At 36.3% G+C, this 22,516-nt stretch overlaps 1 protein-coding gene across 1 annotated transcript in view; it reads left to right on the forward strand.

The window, feature by feature from the left end:
- The window catches only part of SLC9A9 (solute carrier family 9 member A9), a 218,697-nt gene that overhangs the window by 35,495 nt on the left and 160,686 nt on the right, over positions 1–22,516 (forward strand). Inside the window, exon 5 of the mRNA XM_080410492.1 lies at positions 15,344–15,459. Coding sequence (XP_080266618.1) covers positions 15,344–15,459 — 116 coding nt within the window. The remainder of the gene's footprint in view (positions 1–15,343; positions 15,460–22,516) is intronic.

The following is a 22,516-nucleotide window of genomic DNA, read 5'->3' on the forward strand; positions in this document are numbered from 1 at the left end:
GCAGGCTTTTTTCCCCTTTCTTAAATACATTGTCCCAGGGGCACCACCCACCATCACTGATGGGCTTGGGCTTGGGCTTGGGCTTGGGCTTGGGCTTGGGCTTGGCCAGCAGCGGGTCCGTCTTGGAGCCAGCTGGCATTGGCACCATCAAACACAGGGGAAGTTATAAAAATTTGGCTAGAGCTGCTATATAATATCAAACCCAAAATTTGCCATAGTTCATAGTAGGCAATTCCCAGTGATAGAATATCAATTAATTTATATCAGTGCCCTGCTAAGAAGAGAATGTTCTCCCATCCTGCTCGTTTAGGAATATAATCTTTCTCTGATCTTTGAAGTGATGAAATGAAGGAGTAGATCATAGAGGCACAGAAATTAGAGCAAGAAAAGAGCTATTAGACCATACAGCTCATTATTCCATCCCTAAAAGGCTACTCTGTAGTGCATTCTTGGGTACTTTGTCCCATAAAAACCTGGGAGCATGGAAATAATGAAGGAGCAATTCTAGTGTGCAGAAATGTCAGTCCTTTTCTGTCTGCTTTGATCCAGCTATAGGATGAAGCAAAGCAGTAATTGCTGCCATTATAGAGAACAAATCTATTTGCATTTCTACAGTGCTTCAGCTCTAGCTGTGAATGTCTAATCAGTTCTATTGCTGGAAAAATATTTTCCAGCCTCTTGTCAAATCTGTGTCTGATTGCAGTGCATTACTACATAGCCACTTAACTCCATCCATATCCTGGCCCACATCAGTAGTGGGCTGTGGTGAGAATTTTTGAAGACAATGCTGGTGTGTATGAAATGTAGTAAAGCAGTGTCAGTGGTTCAGTAAGTATTCTTTCACCTCTAATAGAATACTGCCCAGCATAACGTGCAAGGGTAACTGTGCTTCTATAAGAACTGTAGAACTTGGAACAATGCACGTATAAAGACCCCATTGCACATTTTTGCAGGAATTTGCCCCAATGTCCTTACTAGCTTTAGCCATAATAATTACATTGCATACTTTCCACCCAGACTTTCCCTACAGTTTTGATTGTAGGCTTTATTTCTCATTCTCTGTTCTACACACTTTATTGGAGTAATAAACGCTGTTATAAGACTGCTACATTATGATGCAAACATAACTGACACATATTTACAAATTCATCCTGAATCTGAGTAAGTTGCACCTGCTTTTCTACCAAACGCTATGTCATTCTGCCTTCACAAACCTGGACATTTAAGGTCAGTTTAAGCTTAGAATGCAGTTTTGGGTTTGACACAGCCTCTTTGTTTCCATCACCCAGCACAAAAGTGTTGTAACCTGGCCAGGTTAAAGATCCCTATAGGAAAAGGAGGTGGCTGGAACAGCACAGAACTGGCAGACTGGCAGACTGCTTGTGTGAGCCATGGACATACTAGAAGTGAGGACAGATCATTCATTATTTCTAAGTCTGAGCTCTGCTTTCTCCTTGACAGCCCTTGGTTCAACTGAAGAAGCTCTAATATACCATGTAAAGGGAAGAAGTCGTTCAACCAGTTGTCATAGACTTGGTGAAAAACAACAAAACCAAAAAGTGTAACTTGCAATGAAATAATCAGTTCTTACAGGGGAAGCTGAGTTTACTTTCCTCCTTTTTACTATCAGTTAATTTATGTTAGCAAACACTGTATCTTCTAAAGCATTGTATCACATGGATTTGGTTTACTGATAGTCAAATGTTTATACGATTCATCTGGCAGAATTGTTCATGCCTAGCAAAGAAAAGAGGACTCTTCTCCAAGCTCTTAAAATACTCAAAGATCAATAAAATATACAAAACATGTTCAGGGTGGTGTCAGGGACCAACAGTCATGCTCAGTGAGTAACAATGTAAGTCCAGTTACTCATGCAGTTACTCCACATTTCACTTGACCAATGAACATCGTTGTGAATTAATATTCTCATATTCCTGGAAAGGGATAAGGCAGAAGTCTACAGATCACTCTGGCACGGTCCATATCTGACAAAAACCAACATGCCCTCTGAATAGCTAGTATATCCTTGGTAGCATGGACGGGAGGTTTGCATTTGCATTGTCATTCATTACCCTGAACTTGTCAATTGCAGTAGAGGATTAGGGAGTGACTTCTCTAATCCCATCCTTCACACTCTCCACAAAGAGCAGTTGCCTAACCTGCCTAATGCTTTTGGTTATTGTTAGCCTTTGCCCCAAAGGATTGTCTGGGAAAAGGCTGGAGCAAGTTAATTTGAAGTCCTCTTGAGGCTGAAGGTAGACATTTTTGGCAACCAATCTGGCAGAAGTTTTTGGGACCTTCCTTCAGGCCAGTGACTGGCATAAACCACTCCCTGAGGAGCAGGGACTGGAATGGACAGTGAATGCAGAAACAGAAGTCATCTTATTTCCATCTAGTTGCCCAGTATTCACTCTCCTCCCATTCCCAGTGCTCCTCCAGTACGGTAGCTAACTGAGCTGTCTTTAGGCATTTTATGGCATCAGAGAGAAAAAGCCCAAATCTTCAGCACAATATTGTCATGATCATAATTAGCCATAATTAAAGAACTGTCTTAACAGATGCATATTCGATACATTTTGATATAAAAAATAACAAAACTACAATGAAGAAACAGCTGTGTTCTATGAAGCAGAACCAACATTACTGTTTGAAGGATCTGATTAAAATATTTGTGTACCTACTGAACAATGTAAACTGTATGATACAGTAACATAATGAGGTTGGGGATGATAGAACTCTCATAACGCTAAGACTCATAACTGCAGAGTCAGCTTCTTTATAAGACACCGAAGCTTATCAATTTTTTTATTATTACAACTTCAGAAGCCACAAACCTGTTAAATAAGAGTGTTTTAAAGTAGAAGTACAGTAGCAAAATAGTGGGCTTCTTTGGGACTCTGCTGCTATATTTACTGTATTAAAAGAACATTTCTATCCAGCACACCAATTAAGTATAGCAGTATAAGCAGAAGATAACATGTTTGCCACAAGTTAAATCAGAATTTTTAGCTCATGTCCTGCTGACTCACTCTGAATCATATCGGGATGGATACTTTCACCCTGAGAAATTATTTACTGACCTAGAAGGTTCCTGTTTCTGAAAGTTTATCACACTAGTTTCGTGTCACATTAGATCTATCTGTATGCCTGTCATTCAGTTAATTTTTTACATTTTTTTCCAAGAAAAAAAACCTCACAGTTTTCACTTGACCAATGAACATCATTATGCTTTAATACTCTTATACCCCTGGAAACAGGAGCTAGCCTGGACAAAAAAAATCTTGTAATTTCCTCTATTCTTGTTTCCTATAGCAAGGATATTGCTTAAAAAAAAAAAAAAAAAGCCAAACAATGTTAAAAGTTGGGTGGCTTTCTTTTCCTGTCTACACACTTAAAGAGATTCTCAGACTTTCAGAGGTCTAATTTTTGGATTTAAATTACTAAGGAAGAAAATCTGGTACAAGAATGAATCACATCCCAAGAGGTAACCATAACTAAGAAACATGAAACTTGGGGCTGATATTCTTCAAGGTCCCTTATTTCTATGGGAGGTTGAACCAAGGCTGAGTAGATACCGGAAAACACTTAAAGCCTTAGCAAAGTCCTTATCTGTCCTAAACCCTTTCAACTGCTTCATCAAACAATATATCTTGCATTTCTAAACTGCACTATAAATTAAATGTCCAGCTTGATAATCTCCACTTATGGTATGGGTATAAATTTCTGTTTTCATTGTTCTTGAGCACTTGTATCACTATTAGATTGAGCTAATACAATAAAAATGCTAAAATGGTTTCAAACATGTTTCTCTGTAGTTCATTTCATGCCCCATTTTACAGCAGGTTATTCTCTAATCTAATTTACATTATTCTGAAATCACAAACTGAACGTAATTATCTTTTAATGGTAATACAAGCTCATTTAAAGGGAACATAAGGTGCTCCAGTAAAAACTTACTGTAACGGGTCCTTGCAAATAAGATCATGGGGTTTATGTATTTTGATGGGAAATATTACATGAAAATATTTTCATTTTTTATCTCTAAAATATAATACTTACACTGTATTTAAAAGTAATTTAAATTAATATTCAAAAAATATTACTGTTTCAGAATCTTAGGGGAGGGAGTTCATTCTGAAATTCAGAGAATATCTGAATTATTCATTAATTAGTTCAGCATGAATACTAACCAGAAGCATGAGTCTGTTTTCCACATAGACTGATAGCAGGCTAGTACCTAGCTATGGTTTTGTACTTGGAGAAGAAGTTCAAAACGTTATTGGCTCTCACTTTCTTCACACAAAATACTTTTCTTCTGAATTTCTGCTGAATCAAACTTTTTTTTTTTTTTTCATTTTAACCATTCAGGTTGCCATGGTTTAACGCCAGCCAGCAACTAGGCCCCACACAGCTGCTCGCTCACTCCTCTCGCGGTGTGATGGGGAAGAGAATCAGAAGAGTAAAAGTGAGAAAACTTGTGGGCTGAGACAAAGACAGTCCAATAGCTAAAGCAAAAGCCTCACACCCAAGCAAAGCAAACCAAGGAATTCATTCACCACTTCCCATTGGCAGGCAGGTGTTCAGCCATTGCCAGGGAAGCAGGGCTCCATCATGTATAACTGACTTGGGATGACAAATGCCATAACTCCAAACATTCTTCCCTTTCCTTCTTCTTCCCCCATTTCATACACTAAGCATGACATCCTATGGTCCGGAATATCCCTGTGGTCAGCTGGGGTCAGCTGTCCCAGCTGTGTCCCCTCCCAGTTTTCTATGCCCCTCCAGCCTTCTTGCTGGCAGGACCTGAGAAGCTAAGAAGTCCTTGACTTATTGTAAACACTGTTTAGCAACAATTAAAAACATAAGTGTGTTCTCAACATTATTCTCATAATACATCCAAAACACACAGCATCGTCCTAGCTAGTAAGAAGAAAATTAACTCTGTCCCAGCCAAACCAGGATACAGGTCCATGAGGCTGGACAACTTTCCCTAGACAGGTCTTTGATACTAACATTCTCAACCGTCCTGAAACCTATTTCTGAAAGTAGAATTTTGCTGTTACATGGAGTTCTGAAGAAAACTCATATAAAAGTTTTTTTGACACAGGGAATGTTCTTGAGGTTGAAAAGACAAAATGATCCTCGGTTATCCCTCTGTCAATATAATAATGAGGTGATGCTCAATGATATTAAAGGTCAGCACTTTTGAAGATTCAAAGGTGAAAAAAACAGATACAAACTTTTGTTCTTGGTCTGTAGCTAATCTGCGATACTTAATGCTATCAGATGTTGTTAAAGCCATGGATTTAGCAGAGTCTCTAACAAAGTCAGACATTTATATTGATAATGAGATGGGATTAGGGGTTTTCATATTTCAGAATACAAAGCACCCCCTTAGCTGAGAGCTAGAAAGGAGCTTCTTTTGTAGAAGACAATTTAATAATTGGCTGTAACAGGTTGGTTTGAACTTACAAAACTCTTGAATGTTTTCACCAGACTAAATTTTTCAGCATATTGACATCTCATAGGTAAAGAAGGAACCTTGCAAGTTATGATTGCTACAATAATTATGATTGAAATAACTCATTGGTGAACTGAATTCATTGCTGACTGAACCAATTAGTTAATCAATTATTGAATCTGATTTACCTGACTGACTTCATGTTTTAGTTCAGTATGTGACAACAGTTGTGTAATCCAGGAACTCAGAATTGTTGGCATTTAGTTCCAATGTTTTTAATTCCTATAGGTAATACTGTCAGTCTTATTTTCCCTCTGTAAACTAGGTATTTTCAGTCCTTCTCTTTTCATATGGAAGTCTCTCAGTGGTGCTAATATTTTACTTAGGCTTCCACCACCTTCTGTACAATGGTGATTTAGGCATTTCTAAAATAATTTACCATTATTTTATCTGGAAAATCTTATATCTCTGTCTGATTTTTTTAGATTTTATTTTTACTGCCATAAGGATATCTGTCTCAAAATATGTGTGTAAGATTGTCAATTATTCATTATCTATTGGAGGTTCTCCCAATTAAGAATACTGAGTAAAGTAAGTCTTGATGCAATGTTTAAATCTTTGTGGTACAATAAAATATTCAGGGGAACTAAGATTTGGGCACAGTAGAGCTGACTGTGTTTCATGGCTCATTTGCCCAAGTAATTATGAGATTTTAGTCATCACTCAAAGATCAAGTGTAGCTTTTTCTTTGCAAAAAGGTTCAAGGTTTTATATATATACTGCATAATGGCTCTGATTTAAGCAGAGCTTGGGAATGCAGGGATCCTGAAGCTGTGTTATACTCATTAGAGGAATATTAAACATGCATTAAATGATATTGTGTGGTTGTGAATTGGTTTGTATGCCTTTGGTGCAAAATGTAAAACTGTGGTACAGTAAGGGCTATTTAAAAGTCAGTCTGAAAAAAGATGTTTGCTTTAAAAAAAAACAAACATGAAATGCCATTTATTGACAGTTTCCAGCTACATTTGGTGACCTTAACTAAATATTCAGCTCATGTAGGTCTACATCTTACTCCCTTTTTTTCCACTCACTTTCTTTTGCTAAATTGTTAGCATTACTTAGCAAAATCTACAATTGCACCTTGACATTTTGAACCTGGGCAAAATGTTTTTTTTCCATTTTAAAGAAAAGCATCTTTATACCTCAATAGATATTTTCTATGGTCAAATGTACTACAGAAGACTAACCAAACTATAATTCATGCTGACAGGTAGCAATTCTTTACTTTCTTGAGCACAACTCTATAGGAGGTTGTTTTTAAGTAAGCAAAGGCTCAGACGTTCAGGCTTTCCAACCACTCAGGCATTCTGCATAGTCTCCTTCAAACCAGTCCTAAAGGAATCAAACACAAATGTGGCTGGTCTTTCCTAAAGCCGAAGGACTTGGCTTCCTGGGGCATGTCAGCCTTGCAGGTGGGTAGAGATACAGCAAAGGGCGCAGAGATAGCAAACACAGCAACCTCTGAGCTTGCTTTCAGTGATGCAGAGTTGGCAGGTGAGCACAGGCCCCTGCTACCGCCTTGCATACAGGCACCTTGCTGACACCCGTGACTGGGTGTGTTTGTATGTGTTTCAATTGATCTTCCCCAGTTTCAGCATAAGGACAGTCTCTTGCTTAGGTCCTGTACCGAGAAAGATGGGTTGTAGAACCTAAGATAAATATTTTGAAGCCTGTGTCAGCTCTTTTTCTGCTACCAGTGACCCACAAATTGACTGATATAGAAACCTGGGCTGGATAATTTTTATTTTTTTTTCATCCACATTCAGTATGTTTGCTTGATTGTTTAAATAACTTTGAACCACCATTACTTTCCCAAAAGTCCAATACCACAGGAATACCTAAAGACCTAAGCTACCTGCAGTATCGTGGTTACTGAAATGCAGCCTCTCTTGCTCATACCCACATGTATCTTATCTCTGAGGTTCAAGGTGTGTTCCTCCCTGTTAGGCCTCCCATCAAAACTTCTGATTTAAGAAGCAAACAGAAAATAATCTGTGGCTACTAAAAAATCTTGGTGGTAGATCTCTTCCATTGGTCATTGGGAAATGCTAAGAAAAAGCACTTCTTTCATCACCTAATGTCCTGCCAGGAGCACAGCTGTGCTTACTTGGAACTGTTGTCAGATCTATAGGTGCTAAAGCTAAGCGTATACTTCTTATACTCAGCTGTTGAACAGTCGCTGTGCCTCAGGTAACTAGGGTATGCAGTAGATTTGTAAAGTCAGTTTCTTTTCTGTTCTTCCAGTTATTTCTATAGCCAAAGGGGTTTTCTTCTTTTGCGATTTATACAGGATAACTTAAGGTAAATTTATTATTGGTTTATTGTTACCTGAGACACTTCACTGAGGTTTTCCTTTTGCTTTGATTAGTTAGCAAATGATTTATTACAGAAAAACCCATAATAATCCCCTTTCTAGTGATTTAAAAGATGACAAAAAGAAGACTATAACATTACATAGACCACTTTGAAATAATGAATTACTGTAGCCAAAACATTTGATGTGCAGCATTCCACTGTATACAAAAAGTTACAGGAATATATTGGCATGGTAGAAATACAAAGATCAGAATAAAGGAATGAGTATTTCATTTTCAGCTGTACTATTTATGTTTTACAGCACACATTTTAAATTCTAGTGACTTTTACTGTTGTGATACTGATCACTCAATCACTGTGTTACTTCATACACATGCAAGAATAAAATAATCTACTTTTCCTATTGTTGGACTATTAATATTGCTATTCCTTGTGAAAAGTAAGAAAAGCTACTCAGGTTTTTTTCATCTTTTGCTTGCGCGATTATGATCTGTAGCTATGTTCAACTGGCTCCAGGCTACAAGATAATCATGTCTAGATAGAGTAAGATTCTTCAGGGAGTTAGAATATGAGATGGAAAATTCTCTGCAGATTAGAAAACATATTTGGCAAGAAAGATTTAAATTACAAGTCTTGTTCATGCTACATAGCGTAACTGCACAAACACTTTAAATCTGGAATCATGCTTTTTAAACCTTTAACACAATAAAGACCCTTAGCAGCGTGATTCAGCAGTGGTTATGCAATGAATAGCAAAGCTGAAGAAAATACGACTGCTGATAAAATCATCAGGCAGATGGGGCTGTCTGTATTGAAGATATAGTATGTGTATTGTGCACAGCATTTAGCAGTTTCTGTTGCATTCTAATTATGTCCCCTACAGCTTTAAATTGAGTCAATTTTTTAGAACTGATAGGTTTTCCCAATAGCTTGCATGTGAGGATGCAGTTACTTATCAAAGAAGCAGCATCTTATAAACCAACCTGCCAATATGTATTTATTGCCATAATTTTTTCAGTTTGCTTTGATGCAGAGGGATAGGTGCTGTGATGACAGTTTCTGCAAGCCAAAGATTTGGCTAGGATTTTTGAGGAAGCAAAGCTCAGCAGTATTTTTCCCACCAAACCCCCCATTCGGGCATATTTTTTACCATGAGAGATTTGTAGGATTTATTTCAAGTTGTATTTGTCTCATCTCACATGTACCTAGGCTACTTTATGCAAAGGTAGCCTGCTTGTCATTGTCATCTTGCCCCTCCTTTGTTCACTGTTCACGTGTATACAGCCCCTCTCAACAGTTCCCTTGGACACCATGTTGTCTTACATTCTCAGAAATGCTGGTACCTTGGATTAGTTTTTTACCGGCTGTATTTAGGTACAGTACAGGCCCTTTGTTATGTGTTTAGATGTCAGGTATGCTGCTTACTGACACGTTTCTTATATGGCCTTTCTCATCCACCTATATGGCTAAAACCCTTGCCAGGCTTTCACCTTTCCTGTCCTGGTGACTCCAGTATCTTTCTCCTACACAGATGTGGTCTGATTCCATTTACAGCTATTCATAATGCTTCTGTTAACATCATTCTCCCAGTCCCTCTCCCTCAACATCTTCTTTCTTTGCATCTTTCCTCCAGCCTCCCCATTCTATTCTGCATCAGACATAGCCTGCTTCTTTCAAAACTACAAATTATCTTTCTCCCGCTAGCAGTATACTGGTTGGAAGCTTTATTATTTAGAACTTTCTGACAAGAGATTCCCCAAAAACCCCAAAGCAATTTCACTATCTCTTTTTTGATTCCTTCTTAAAACCAGCTGTTGATAAAGGAAACTCTTGCAAAAAAATAAGCTTTGGTTGAGTTGCATCTAAAGCTTTTCCCCAAGCTTTTATATAGTTTCTTGTGTAGTAATTACTTATTAAAGTCCTTAGGAGAGGGCTCATTTTTTCCCTCTGCATTTGAACAGCAGGTAGCTCAAGAATGTCCCAATCCCAGAGTAGCTTTCCTAGAGAGGAGCTTTATAAATAAATTCACTAGAAACTTGCAGCATTACCCAGCCAGACAACGTGCTTTCCAAACTCCTTTTCTCAATGCATGGCAATAAAAGGTTAGTAGCAGCAGAACTATGGTAGTAAAAAACCTGGAAAATTTACATATGGAGAATCTTCCTTTTTTTTTTCACACAGGCAAGCTTTAATTCAGTCCAGCTTCAAAATTGTGAGGACAACCAACTGCTGAGAATCATTAAAGCCTTGCAGAGTTTTTGTTCTGGTTGCTCAGTGTGTTATTTATTTTGATTTTTTGTCAGTCTAAAGTTTATTTTGCATCGTTGTACTGAGATTTTATGTGTCTAATTGGAAATTATGGTAGTTAAGGCTGTTTCCCAGAAGATTAATCTTACTTCGGCAAATCAAATATTTATATAGTGTCTCTTCTGCTGTGTAATGACATTGTATGTAACATTTTTTAGAGATGAGGCACTTTGGAAGTGCCAGACTTGCATAATCTGGAGAATTCTTAATTCCCCTGTGTTTCATTACATTACTGTTTTTTTCTTTTCCTGTTGAAGTGGCAAAATACTCGCTCTAGCTTCATGAGCTCCTCCCCACATTTTCAAAAATAATAAATTTGGGTGTAGAAAATGTCAGCTCTTCTGCAGCAAAGCTAATCTGAATTTTATTCTTCTGTTGTATTACTTCATTTATGTTCCAAATCCATGACCATATCAGTTATTCACAAATATTATTTGTAGCACTGAACCACCACCAAGTCCAACTGAGAAGTCTTCCGTGACTGTTTTTTACTGATCAATTTACTTGCTGCCTCTTTCTAAATAATGTTTCTGATCACAGAAATAAATTGCTGGATTTGCATATTTATTCATAACAGTAAGAAGCTGATAAGGAGACGGGACAAACCCAAGTCAGCTCTTTGCTCTGGACTGATTGTATGTAGCTCCTTGAACAGTCGTATGTTCCTAGATGCAAAAAAAAGACATGGTTTGGGACACTGCCACCTAGCACAACACACAGCTTCAAGTTACCTATGCAAAGCTAGAGGAACACAGGGGAAAAGAATTAGACTTCAGAGTGTAGGCTCTAGCTCAGATTCCCATCACCCAGGATGAGGTGGATACCTCATCACACTTTCAGATTCATGAACGTCCCAGCAGTTTAATGAATAACTGCTAATGATGAGCAAGGTGGAGCAGCTCCTAGGCATTGGGAACCTAGATGTCTCTTATCTAGGAAGGATGAAGGGGAACGAGGTGAAGCAGGTTTTGAATCTGAGGCTCACCTGTCTTGCTCTAATAGAGTTGAGTGAAAGGCGACTGCAAAGTGGAACCACCTCTTTTTCATTCAGCTTCGGGTTTTGTGAGGGCCAGGTCTCAGCATCTCTCTAACAGACCTCACTGGCCAGAGAGGTCATTCCCTAGTTTGTGAATCCCGAAGGATCTTTAAACAATCAGTACATGCATTACATGGTGCTGGACAAGCCCCCCCAGAAAGACCTGTTAGGATGTAAGAGGCTTTATGGATGAAAATTAAGTGTGGTAAGGCTTCTAAAGAACCAGCTCTAAGGATTCAGGTTTTCAACATAAGTAGAAGTCTCCTATCTAAGTCCTTTCATAGATCTGTGCCTCATTCTTTTTGTTCCACAAAATACTACTTGCTACTTCATTTTGGGTAAACAGAAGAACTCTATCTCAAGTGGCTAATACAGTATTCTCAATGATGCACTTTGCAGTATAAACACAAAATCCATATATATATAGAAAGTAGCAATTATTTTATGAAGTTTATTATCAGAGAAGTATCACATAGAACACAGAGATAAAGTTTAAGGGGCAACCGCTTTCCCAAAGATCTTACAATGTAGATTAAAAGGAAGATTTAAAAAAGTATATGAAATAAAATTAATTTATGGTGTTTTAAAGTTAAGATTTTCAAAGCCACATTGGAAATTAGGGTTACACTGATTTGTAACTCAGCTTCTATTTCCTTTATGCAGCCTTGAAGATCTCAGTTCTGATATTCTAGAAGAATAAAAAATAAACTTTAGCATTCTAGATTAGTAAAAAATTAAAAAGTAAAAAAAAACCGTTTCACAATCAGAAAGATGGAAGTACCATCCTATAAACAGATTCAGAGTTCCTAATGTTAATTTGATTTGTGTCAATAGCCTGCTCTGTGTCAACAGGGAGCGCTGGCTTGGGAGTGCATTCTAGTGGGACAGGAACATTCTGGAGGAAAATCAGAGTCACTGACACTTTGACTTATTTACAGCTTTTTAACAGATATTTTAATATTTTTTTAACATATATATTAAATGGATTGTCAAAGATGAATACAGCAATCAGATTTGCTGAAACTTGCTGGTTATAAACTTGCTAAAAATAACCTAGATATATCAAATGAAATGACAGCAGCTCTAAAAATCAGTAAGACTATTTTTTTCAAATCTAGTTTATAATAGTAATAGGGGTATCAGTGCAGGGTGTTTCCTTGAGATTAATGTTCTGCTGTCACTGAGGTATGCTTTCCCCACTAGATTCCCATTAAGAGCACTTGTGTTGAGCAGTACTGGATGATGTTTAATAACACTATTGTCAGGAGCTCAGGTATCCTGCTGCAATCCAACTTTTCAATATGTAGTAGAAAAGTTGCACTACATCATCAATTAGTACTCTAAAAAAAGTTTTTATTAAAATTTCTTATAGATAAATTGCTTTATTGTCTAAATTTGACTAGATATTAGACTGTGTCACCTAAATAATCTCTGTCACTGAAGAAAAATGATAAAGCCAGAGTGACATTTTTGAAGGATAAAAAATTACAGGCTGGAATACTAGAGTCTATCTCAAGTTCACCAGTCTGCATTTTAAAATGCAGAGTAGCTCCTGTGATTTGGAATTGGGTCTCTCTTAGAGAATCTATTCACACTATTGTGTGAAACTGAGAACATTATCTGCTATGTATGGGATAACAAAAGCAACTTCATTTAAAAGGTAAATTTAAAAAATACTAAACACATGACAGAGCTTGTGTATATCTAGAGAAATTCAATAAGTTATATTCCCATTTTTTTAGTGGATTGTGAGTATATCCTGTATTACAATGAATTTAATATTTTTTTTTTCCTGAGAGAAAACTCTCAGCTGGTATAAACTGCTATGGTTCTGTTAATTTTACAAACATCAGAGAACTTACTCCAGTTCAGAACTGCCCTTTGGTTTCCAGTTTTCAAAACAGCCTCTAGATTAACTTTTCGTGTAGTTTGGGGAAGATGATAAGAAACCAAATTTTGAGATTACTTCTGTTTTCAAGTTATTGTAAAGTTATTTAAAGTGAAGGAGGGTTTGCATTTTGTATGGCTGTGTCTAGTAAGAAATCATTGATAAATGATGATTAATGATCACTTTAATCTATTAACTTCATTTAAAATACACAGCTTTTAAAGAAAAGATAAACCAGTGTGTTTAAAATATTAATTTACAATAGGAAATTATTTCTGTACATGTTTTTGTATGTATTAGATGGAGGAGGTACAAGTACAGATCCTCATAGTTTATTTAAGCTTGCAGTTTCTCACATAATCCAAATCTACGTTTGCACTTATTTGGGTTTATGTTTGAAAAATTGGACCTTTGCCCTTTTAGCATTACCAAAAAGTATTAAGTAGTGCATGAATTTAAAAAAACCCACAACATAATATTCTGAGTTTCTTTTCTCTGCTGGATCTTAATCTCAGTGATTAAATCAGCACCATTGTTTAGTCCGATCTTCAGTTTTATTTCCCTTTTCAGTGCAGCCAAGAATTGGATGGTATGTGAACTAAGACCAGGTTCTGTAAGTCTTCTACTGTACTACTAAACTTTATGGCAAACTTAGACCACCTATGTCAATGAAAGACCTGAATCCAATTCTGTCTAGTTCATCTGCAACTTTGTACATACATACTGAAATATACTGAATATATTTAGTAATGTATAAGAAACAGTGCTAAAGACCAGGATGATGTCTATGCCAGGTATTTAAAGAATTAACAAGACTAAATTTGCCAGATAGTCAAAACTTGATTTTACATAATATTTTTAAATATTTTTAACTGAGTCAGAAGAGTATCTCTGGTCAAAACCGTAAGCAGGTTTGGGCACTGATTTCTAAAAGGCATGCATATATTCACTTCCATTACACTCAACTTTGGAGACAATTGCGAATCAGGATAGCAGCAGCACAGCAGCAGTTTTTGAAGGACTCACTCCTTAAAGCAGGTGTGCGTGTGCTGGGGATAAAAAGACTAACTTAACTGCAGGGTCTTGAATCATTATTCTTTGGGAATAGAGAGAAAGTGAGCTCAGCAATCAAGGAGACCCACAGCTGGATGAATTATTTTAGAACAATTGGTGGCTAACTGTTTGCTAGGCAGCTTATGTAAATACATACACAAATATTTAGGATCATTGGGAAATTCTGTGGTGATCTATCTGCTTCCCTCTTAATGTAATAAGGTTACTATACTTCAGAAAATCTACAGCTTGGTAAAATATGTGAAAACAATTTGTAATTAACTCTCAGGCTGTTTGTTTAGTAGCATTTTATCTGTCACTCAGATCTTCTGTACTTATGTGACTTCAGAAACATCTTCAGAGTATAGCTGAGGGCAAAATGTGGTGAAGTATGTGAATGGATGTAGCTCTGTTTAAATGATTTTTCTTAATTCTGTAGTTAAAAGAGCACAGTTCTTAATTTGTTTTATGAAAAAATGTATTGAATGCAATTGGGTTTTTTATCAACCAGATTGAAAATGTTCAAAAAATTAAAAAAATAAACTACAGGTTCTGACAAGTGAATTCCTTTTTTCAAGATATTTCAAGATTCTTTTTAGATTACACATCTCATATAGCATTACCTAGTTACATCTCAGATAGCATTACCTAGTTATATAAACCAATGTTAACCTTCCCTGTGAAACTAGAGAGGTAGTGAATTTTGAAGTGTGACACTGTTGCCTCACTGCCATTGCGAGTTGTTAAAATATCTGTCTAGTTTGGAGACCTTATCTGGAACTTTGAATACAGCTAACATTTAAAAATGATAGAATAAAACATTCATTTAGAATTATTAGAGCAAGCCACAGAGCTGATAGTAGAAATGCCTTTGTGTAAGTGTTCTACGTTAGACAAATTGGTCTTAATAATGTCTTCGTAAGCTTACATGATCTTTCTTTTTGAAAAATAAACAGCTAAAAGCATTGTCCTCTGCTACCAGCAGATGACAATTATTCAGAAAAGTCTTTGCTTTGGAATTGTGTAGGATGCTTTAACACAATACTTGAACAGTTGAATAGGAAATAGAATTTTTATGTCATAGCAGGTTATGTTCGGTATTCACATGATACATTTATTTAAAAGAAGCTGAAGAGAATAAGAACCTTCTTAATACTGTAAATTAAGCATAAGTGTTATATACTCTGCCTGAATGCCTGTCTTATCTTTCCTCTGACAGGTTGATAATGTACGGGTTTGTGAAGGCCATGGTACGCATTGGCCAGTTAAAAGGATGGGAATTCCACTTCACTGACTGTTTATTTTTTGGATCACTGATGTCTGCCACAGATCCAGGTAACCCTTTAAAATAAATTGCTTTTCCAAAAGTCAGAAGAGTAAACAAGAATATAACAACTACTTGTGCCACAGAAATGTTCAAAGTCTCTGTTCTTGACTTTTTTATTCTCATAGCTGTTACGTGTCTGATATTCTGATAGTCATCCATCAGATTGGCTCCAGCAGACATCCCTTGTGTTTGAGTAACTGGTTTATCTATGCTTTGCTCACAAACTTTATAAATAAATTGCTAGGGAGACTGGAAAAACGTTTTTCAGTCTTCAGGGCCCCCACATGTTCATGGCAGATATGAGAACTGAGGTAACACTGCAGCCTCATGGTTAATCATTTAGATATCGCATTCACGTGTGATCTAACCCAGTGAAAGATACAGAGAATGTAGCTTTCATATTTGGCCCTATAAATACTGTTTATAAAGCATCAGTTTACAATTGGAATGCAGCATTTCATGATGATATAATTCTAAAAAGATACATACATACCAACAGGTTAACTTGAGTTTGCAGATGTAAGATTTATAAGCCTAAAGTTACAGTAATTAGCCAACTCTGGGAAACAGACTCAATGAATTTTGGAATCACAGAATTACAGAATCATTTAGATTTAAAGGGACTTCTGGAGGTCCTCTAGTCCAGCCTCTTAAATCAAACAGGGCTAACCTCAAAGTCAGCCTAGGTTTCATAGATATGTCCAGGCTTTGTTACAATGAAAAGGATAATTAAGAGTACTCTGGTATTAAAAGGGAAGTATTGCTTTTTGCACCTGTGGGACAATAGTGAAGGAGGAGGTGAAAAAAGGGGGTTGTTTTATATTTTACCTACAGAGAGACAAAGTACAAAGTCTGCAAGGGTACATCAGGTTTTTGCAAAATTTTCAGTTGAGCTGTTCCAGGAGGTGGAACAGAAAGCATTTTGTGATGCACATGACATGCTGCATTAGTGTTAACTACCCTTGAGAAGCTTCTCTGAGAAACTTATGAATAAATCTTTCAAATTCATGGCTATTAAAAGAAATGACAAAAAGCAACACTGTTCTACAAATTTCTTCTATGCTTTAAATAAACCTTCAATGTTTAACAAAAGACTGAGCTTGTGATTTATCATTCTGATGGCTTTAAAATATTTATTTACACAAAGCCGGTTGTTGCAAGATTGCTGTAAAAGCTGCATCAAATTGTTATTCTCAAATTAATCCAAGCATCCAATATGCTGCCACTTATAAAATCATCCAACTACTTTAATAAGATTCAGCACGATTGGAGCCTGTGTTCAGAGCAAGTGAAAAACACAGAAATTAGAAGCACAAAGAAAACCTAGGAAAATTAATTGCTTATGGAATAAAAGGTTGCTTACAGCTTCCAAGTATATTTCTTGATTCTGCTATGAATAGAGTTTTGCAGTTGGCTAAGTTTATTTTCCCACTTTCCAGTACAATTCTATTTAGTTTTTACAAATGAACATGTTGACTTACTAGAAGACATTTGTAAGATGAATGCACTGATTTTGATTATAGTATTATTAAATCACCACTGATTAATCTGGAACGATCATGAGGGGGGAAAAAAACATGAAGCTCCTCTTACAATGGAAGGAATAAGTGACAAGGATTATTTTTCCCAGATTTTTAAATAGGCTTAAAAAGCTAACACTACAGTTGAGAAAACTACATTTAGTGTGACAAACTATCATTGGTTAGTACTGGTTTAAATTATTCTTCTGCTCAGAGTGTCTATGCATATCCAAGAGTATTTTAATGTTTAGTCTTGCTCCCTCTGTTATCTATTCACAATATTCCAAGCTATTTCATGTTTTTACTAATGATATCTGTAAATATCAGTCCCTCAAAGACTTAGACAATTTTGAATTAAATCTTTGCTTAATTAAATGGTAGACATTGCTGAAAATATTTCATTGTGTTGTAGGATTGGTAGTGAATTACAACCTCAAGCCATGTAAAGAGTTCATTGGAATTCCAAAATCAGTTAAAATATTGTGCCCCAGAGGGCTGATACAAACTAGGGCATAAAATAATCAGTCTAATGATTTATAAGTGATATCTAGCTTTTTTTATAAAAAGAAATCTCTGATAAAATGTTGTTAGTGTTATAGCAGTAGAATAAAATAATACATTACTGTCCTAAGATGATATAATAAACTCCTGTCAGATTCGCTACCTGATTTTTCATTTAATTCTTCACTGTGTAGGATTATAAACTCATTTAAAAAAATATTTAATTTCCCTTGGCTGTGGAAAGCAATTAAGTCTCAAAAGATGTTGAAAACTGATCTGTTGACTTGACGGAAGCAGTTTTGATTGAGTTCCTTCTTTGTAATAGTAAAGATGACTGGTAGACGTTTACATGTTAAAGAATTTTACTACCAGGGCAGTAAACAAATGTACGTCAGCTAAAAGTTACTAATATTGTTAGGAAGGAGGAAATAATGTCATAGCACTCTGTAGGTTTTTGTTTTGAAGGGTATTTGAAGATCTTTAGTATAGAAATTTTCCCATAAAATTAGTTTAGAAGAATTGCTCTTATATGCTGTGGGTTCCCTTATACAGAAAACTAGCACTTGAACTAAGATTCAGAAATTAATTTATGACTGGATATACTTGGGAGTGTGTTTTGCATTATAGACTGTGTTCCCTAAACATCTGTGATACTTAGGGATGCCTCAAAAATCTCTCATATCTCTAGAAAGAAAATGTAGAAACTTTAGGGACATAACAAGGTTACTTTCAAGTGAATAATTCATTTTACAGAAAATATCTCCTTCCAATAATTTATCATTTTCAGCAGAAAAAGTTTCTTATTTCAAGACTCCAGGCGAGACGTCTAATTTCTAAGAAACAGAATGCTAAAATTCCCAAATTCTCCCTTCATTAGTCTTTGACTTAAAGAGTCAGACCAGTATTTATTATTCTAGCATCAGACCAGTATTTATATTCTTCTTTACTCTGATCAATAGGTATCATTTATCATGTAGTTGGAGAAATCATCTCTTCTTGTTATTTCATCTGTGTAAACCAACACAGATTTCACTTTTCGCTGCTGAAAAAGTTCCCTTGTGCCAGTATTGTGATTTCTGATATAACCTGACGGGAGGTTTTTTGGTGTGACCTCATCAAAGGGGATCAGGCAGTTCCTCCCTGTGTTCTGGTATGTGTCACTCATCAAGGGCAGCAAAGAGGCTGTGGAAAAGGTGCTGGTGAGGTGAGTGGAGCCCCAGGCTCTCAGTCCCTGAGCACAAGAGAGCTGCAAAATGGAACTGCCCCACGTGTGAGCACGGATAAGGATCTTCTGACACCAACTGTCCTCTGTGGTTGAAAGGTAGACACAGCAATAAGCCCCAGCAATAGGCAGCTTCAGGGTACCAGTGGTTGTAATGGAATCAGGTGAATGACAGAACAAAACCAGCACATGAAATAAAAGATTCAACCTCTGCCTTAGCCACCAAAAAATAACTGAAAAATACAGCTTTGGCAGTTTGGCTTAGCTGTTATTAACACGTTCTGTGGGATGACCTTCTAATCCAAAGCCATCTCATGTATCTTTAACACTTTTTTTTTTTTTTACCATTTGACATTTCAAGCATAGAAAACAGATTCACCTTCACAAGGTTTGCTGAAGCACAGCTGTTCCTGAGCTATGTGAACTCCCTTGCCTTTGGTCAGCCTGATACTCACAAGCCTTTTCTCTATTTGAAGTTACTATGGTTAAACCTGAGCCGGGCCTGTGAGTTGCACTGCTGCTGTTATTGATGAAATTGGATGTTTATCAGAAAGAGCAGTTTCTGTTTCTTATAAAATCAAAGGACTTTGCATTAAGAAGCATAATTTATAAATGCAGCAAGGTAATACTTTTTATACACAGACTACAGAAGACTGTTTATAAATGTGGGTTTAGTTGAAATGTTCTTATGCTTTCTTCTTACCACTGAACTAATCTGTGAGTGGTGTGACTGATTAGTAGGGAAAGGAGACTATAATTAAAATTTGAATTGTTACTTTTAGAGAAAGACAGATAGAAAATATAAGCAAGATTTCTCTCATCTTACTTTCTTCCCATTTGATACTGCCCTCCTAAAAGAATTTAGGCCTGTAAGCTATGAAAGACATTAATAGTTCTAGTCAGAAGACTGAGGGACAATAGTACCAGTACTTTATATAATGGCCTCATTTATTTTCTGATCTTTGTTACTGTTTTCAAACATGACAGCAAAGAAGTATTGAATACAGTTAACTTCGAGACTGTTGTAGTTTGATGATATTTTAGTTATACATACTTTTTACAGGAATTAATAACAAGTCAATTTGTTTCTACATATGTCAGCAGATATTTTTGAAAAACCAGCTCCACAGACACTTGTTCTGACTTGGGTACAACTGAAATAATGCTAGATTCAGCATCTAACAGATGTTACCTCAGGCCATGAAGTCAAGGAAGAAGTGAATCAGACTTCTGTTGGCACAAGTACTGTGAAATTCTTAGATATTTCACTATTTCATGCTTTCCATCACTGACATTTTTAATGAAGTTGACAACTTTTTCTGAGTCAGGAACTCTGATACATGTTATTTCTATTTCTGTCAGTTTTCTACTGCCACAAAAGATGTTTGTTTGCTGTCCCCCAACCACATGTCCTTCCAGTCACCTAGTTCTTTACCTATCTCTACCTCTGTCCACATATGCTTAGGTTGAAGTGAGAGGTGAAGAGATGCTCTCAATTGAAAAGTAGTTTTGTATTTTTATAATACATATTGTATATAATGAATTATACAAGTCTCTGAGTAGTTATCACAATGTTCCTCAAAATTCCCTTCCGAAAGCCAGAAAGGCCGTACTTATTGCAATGCAGTATCTATGATCTTTACTTAGATATGAAAGTTTTCACAGATTAGATGTGTTACTGTGGTATATGATAGCAAATATTGAATTTTTAAAATAATTCCCTTGAGTTTTAAAGTCACCCATCAGACAAAACATGATGTGACTACGTTGGACAATGATAACTATTTATAGAGTATTATTCTATCCAGAGAGCAGTTAAAATTAACTTTCTTCCATAGTAGAGTATCACATCCCTTTTATTATGCCTATTCTGAATGAACTATATCTATAGATTCTCGTAATTAACAAAGGCAAATGTGATCTTGAGGAAATGACTAGACGGTGGTAGGCAAAACAAGGTGAAAATATTTTACTGAACTCAGATGGAGTGCTTGTGCTAAAGATTACTTGTCTGTTCTTAGGCAGATACTATTTAACATTTTCATTAATGAATTGGCTAATGCAATAGAGAATGCATCTTTAATGTATAATACTATCCTCAGAGGAGATAGCAAACACTCTGAAGGACACAATTAGAACTCAATATGATTCTTGCAGTGACCTAAAATCAACAAGGATAAATGCTACACTTAGAAATAATCAACTTCATAGATAGAGAGTAAGAAATGATCATTTACTGCTGAGAAGTTTTTCACATTTACAACCTGAAAATGTCATCAGTACCAATGCATAGCAAAAAAAAGAAAAAAGGAAAACAGGATTTATTAACATGTTCTACAGCAACTTTTTGTGCTATTTCTTGACAGCACCTGTCAACTACAGTACTTGGATCTCATTTTGGGCACTGTATTTCAGGAAAGATATGGGCTGATTAGAAGTGATTAGAGGGCTAGAAAACATTACCAAAAGGAGGAGACTGAAAGAAGTGAGTCACTTTAGGGAGGAGGTGTCTGAAATGAGTCTTTGAATAGGCAAAATGTTGCTGGAAAGAAAAGGAATAAACATGACAAATTATGTGTGCCTCGTTATGCTAGGAATGGAAACTACAGACTTGGAGAACAGGAGGGGAGATCAAGTTTAGACATTCAGGAATAACTGCATTTATAAATTATTTGAATACTGAAGAGCAAATTAGTCTCCCTTGGGATTTGTGGAACCAACATCACTTCAGTTCTTTAAAAACACATCAGATAAGTATCTGTCAGCAGTGGTATGGCTGGAGGCTGCTGGGGCCAGACAAACATAAGGACAGAGCAGAGACCAGAATTCTTTATTCAGGGACAGGCAATGCTGTAAGGAAGATCCAATAACCCCCAGTGGGAATGGGAGAAACATTTGAAATGGAAGATACTTTCTGAGAACTGGGTGAACTGGGGAGTTTCTCCCAAAGAGGCAATTGATGCATTCCTGCGTTGCTTGCTTTGTTATTTTGCTTTCATTTGAAGTCTTTTAAGTCAGATTTTTGGGGTAGATCTGGGAGAGGAAGCAAGAAAAGAAAGCTGTTTTCTTAGGAGGCAAGAGAAAGGAGAAGAATGTGTAGGCATCTGTCTAATTGGCTTGGCCTGCTACACATACATACCCACAGTATGTTGGACTGATTACTATTTTCTTTTCCTTCTTTCATTATCACAGGGACTGTTAATGTGAGCCCAGACTAATTAGCTAATAAGCAAAAGCTGGAAATGGCAAATAGTTTTAGAAAACAAGGCTGTTGTTACACCAGTGACATCAAAGAATGCGAGACTAAATTGGGTCTTCATTTAGCACATTAAGGCAGCACTGCTAATCAAGCAAAAACCTGAATATATTGGTGAACCAAGAAAATATCTTTTGCCAATAAAATTTCTTCCTACATCTTTGAGCTGTTCTGGGGAAAGAACTCTTTCCCTAGATTAAAATATAACTGCACTGGGAGTAGGTGGGCGAGGTTACCAGCATAGTTAAATATAACTAGCTAATTTAAATATAGCGATATCAGCAAATGTTCAGCTACACACATCTCCTAAAATGTCTTATATGAAATAACACTTCCAAAATTCTTCAAAGATAGAACATCCACAGAGATCATTCTGACATAAAATCTCACAGGAGAACTGATAATCTATTCTGGGTTTTAAACTGATTTTTAGATTACACAGATATTTAAGTGCCATTTAGAAAATCTTACCAGTAATGATTTCAAAGTTCCAAGAAATGTTATTAAGACAAAGCAAAATCATCTGTCCGTGCATGTTTTTATATGAAATATCAACAGCCATCTCA

Source organism: Falco punctatus (assembly GCF_963210335.1).
Source record: "Falco punctatus genome assembly, chromosome: 13".
NCBI classification, from domain to species: Eukaryota; Metazoa; Chordata; class Aves; order Falconiformes; family Falconidae; genus Falco; species Falco punctatus.